Source organism: Montipora capricornis, chromosome 9 (assembly GCF_036669925.1).
Source record: "Montipora capricornis isolate CH-2021 chromosome 9, ASM3666992v2, whole genome shotgun sequence".
Lineage (NCBI taxonomy): Eukaryota > Metazoa > Cnidaria > Anthozoa > Scleractinia > Acroporidae > Montipora > Montipora capricornis.
The window spans coordinates 24,851,163-24,853,662 of NC_090891.1; the positions used below are offsets into that span (position 1 = coordinate 24,851,163).

At 42.6% G+C, this 2,500-nt stretch overlaps 1 protein-coding gene across 1 annotated transcript in view; it reads right to left on the reverse strand.

The window, feature by feature from the left end:
- The window catches only part of LOC138015375 (alpha-1,6-mannosyl-glycoprotein 4-beta-N-acetylglucosaminyltransferase-like), a 15,560-nt gene that overhangs the window by 2,255 nt on the left and 10,805 nt on the right, over positions 1–2,500 (reverse strand). Inside the window, exon 3 of the mRNA XM_068862378.1 lies at positions 507–590. Coding sequence (XP_068718479.1) covers positions 507–590 — 84 coding nt within the window. The remainder of the gene's footprint in view (positions 1–506; positions 591–2,500) is intronic.

Sequence of the window (2,500 nt, forward strand, 5' to 3'; positions counted from 1 at the left end):
GAAAAATTGGTATAATGTTTATTTTCCCGCAAAACTTGGGTTTAAAAATAGACACTTTTCTGACGCTGATGGGGACTAGGCCAATGTGGGCAAATCTTAAGCCTAGTTTTCACACGCGACGCAAGCTGCTTATATGCCAGTAAAAACGGACGTCGGCATCAAAATCAACCACGGCATCCGCCATTTTGTTCAAATGCTCAGACGCGCGGAATCTGGAACTAGTGCTTTAATTGGCCAGACGTATAGCAAATTTCCTAGTGCTTATGCTGCGATTCGTTTTCACAAGACGCAAGCGAACGCAACCACAAGGAAAAGGAAAAACTTCGATCCCTGCGCTTGTGGTTTTTGCTTGCGTCAACCCCGTTTTCACGGTGAAATAAGCGCTCTTGTGCTTTGTGCTTGTCTTTGCGTCGCTAGTGAAAACCAGGTAGTGAGTGTGAGCGTACGTGAAAGCTACACAGAAAATCAGTATTTTTGACAAAGAAGCTCCGCTGGCATGTATTTACTTTTGTGCTGCGGATATTCTCCCAGTTTGTTAATAACGCTGGAGGTCATCGTCTCCTTGTCGTAGCACGTATTTGGGGTTCCGTCTGTAAAAAAACAACAAAAAAATCAACGAAATTGATTAGTTACTTAAACAGAGACAAAGTCACCGAGAGACTTGTACCACGCGAACCATCACGTTTGATGTAAATGTACTCAATCCTGTACAAAATTCGGTCGAGCCACTTTTTACTTTCTTCCCCATATCTAAATTAATTACTTCCTTGAAGTAAATCTTTATGTTGCGGATCCCGCTCTCCCCCTAACGCTTCTTCACAGACAACATTATCTTGGGTGGGGGAGGGGATGGGGACATTGTTGGGCTTTGCTGAAATTGTCCAAAAGGATGAAACTTAAGAATCTTAAGGACGGTGCCTACTATAGTTATTGCGCATACCTTCTGCGCATCTTGAAATACTTGGATTTCCTATTGCTAGTGCTTATTAAAACAGGGATGTTTTTGCGCGGTTCAAAACTATGCGGAGAAAGCAGAACTTAGCAAGTGTTCTTGGTATCCAAAAAGAAAATTGGGGGTAACTACGCATTTTTCAGAGATAATTAAGCTTGAATTTGGAAAAGAACGCCATACATTGCTTTGTATTTTAAAGCTTTTTACAAATATTGTTGATTAATTATCTTCGAAAAATGCGTGGTTACTCCCACTTTTCTTTTTGGATTTCAATAATTAACAATTATTCGCCGAAGGCGAAGTGATGATGGGTGAATATTCACCGATAATCACTGATCCTGAGGCGAATAATTGTTTTAGTATAAATACACAGGTGATTATTTCAAAAAAGAGAAATTAAAAACATTTCAACGCGAAATCATCTTCACTTACAGTGGCAAAACGACTACTGGCAGCCAATTTGGCCGTCGAGGTGATTATCGGCTGATAATGCGAGATAGCGAACCAATGATAGGGAACCAATGAGAGCAAGATTTTGTATAATCACCTGTGTATTTATACTAACACTTGTTAAGATCTGTTTTTCCTGTATATTCAGTAAACCGCGCAAAAATACCTTGAATTAGTCGGCACCGTCCTTAAGTCTCAACGATTTTTGTCCAAGGTTTGCTGGTGTGCTCCGCCCTTTAAATGCCGTCACTGCCAAAAAACGCACCTCCCGCTTAAATTTCGATGTGGTCATTAAAGTGCACCAAAACTCGAATATTTTTCGTTCCTTATATAAATCTCCCCATCCAAAGCAAACATATTTCAACACATTCGCCCCCAATCTCGCTTTCTCTACGCCGTCAGGGCAAACCACGTAAACTTGGCAGAACTAGCAGTAACTTGGACCCACGACCGTGATCTAAGGGACATGGGTTTATTTCCACTTTTATGTCACAAACTGATTTGCATTCCCGTTTTCAATGAAATTTCGCATTCCACAGTACTTTGTGGCGTAAAATCGAGAATAGACCCACGCCTCTCAAATCACGAAGTGGCTAGTCTTGGTAACTTTGCGCGTCTTGCCTGGCAGATAAAATGCGAAATTTTGTGGTCAGAATGGTAAAACGTGCGGGGCCACTTCTCCAATCTCAAGTACAAAAAATAAAAGATAAGAAACAAGACGGCCTTGGGTATAAAAAGTACAGTGCCCAAAATTGCTTCATCTTCATCAAATCTGAAAACAACCCACAACGACACTAAAACGAATCACTGCAATCGGTTCCGCTTTGGTCTATCGCTTCCCCGGGCAAGAACGCGAAATGTGGCCCGCTCTCAGCACCCAACATCTTTTATCCCACGGCGGCCTAAAGCTCAGATTGCCACGCCTGGAGCCGCATGGAGATATACGCGTTCGTCCTACGAACGCACCTCGATTGATAGGGAATGGTCCTTTTGTTGCCTTAGCTATCACTCTCGCCACCTCAGCCTCCACCTTTGAAGCGACCAACCCGATCAAGATCTGCAGAAGGCCTGGGTTGGTTATCAAGACGACGATGCCTT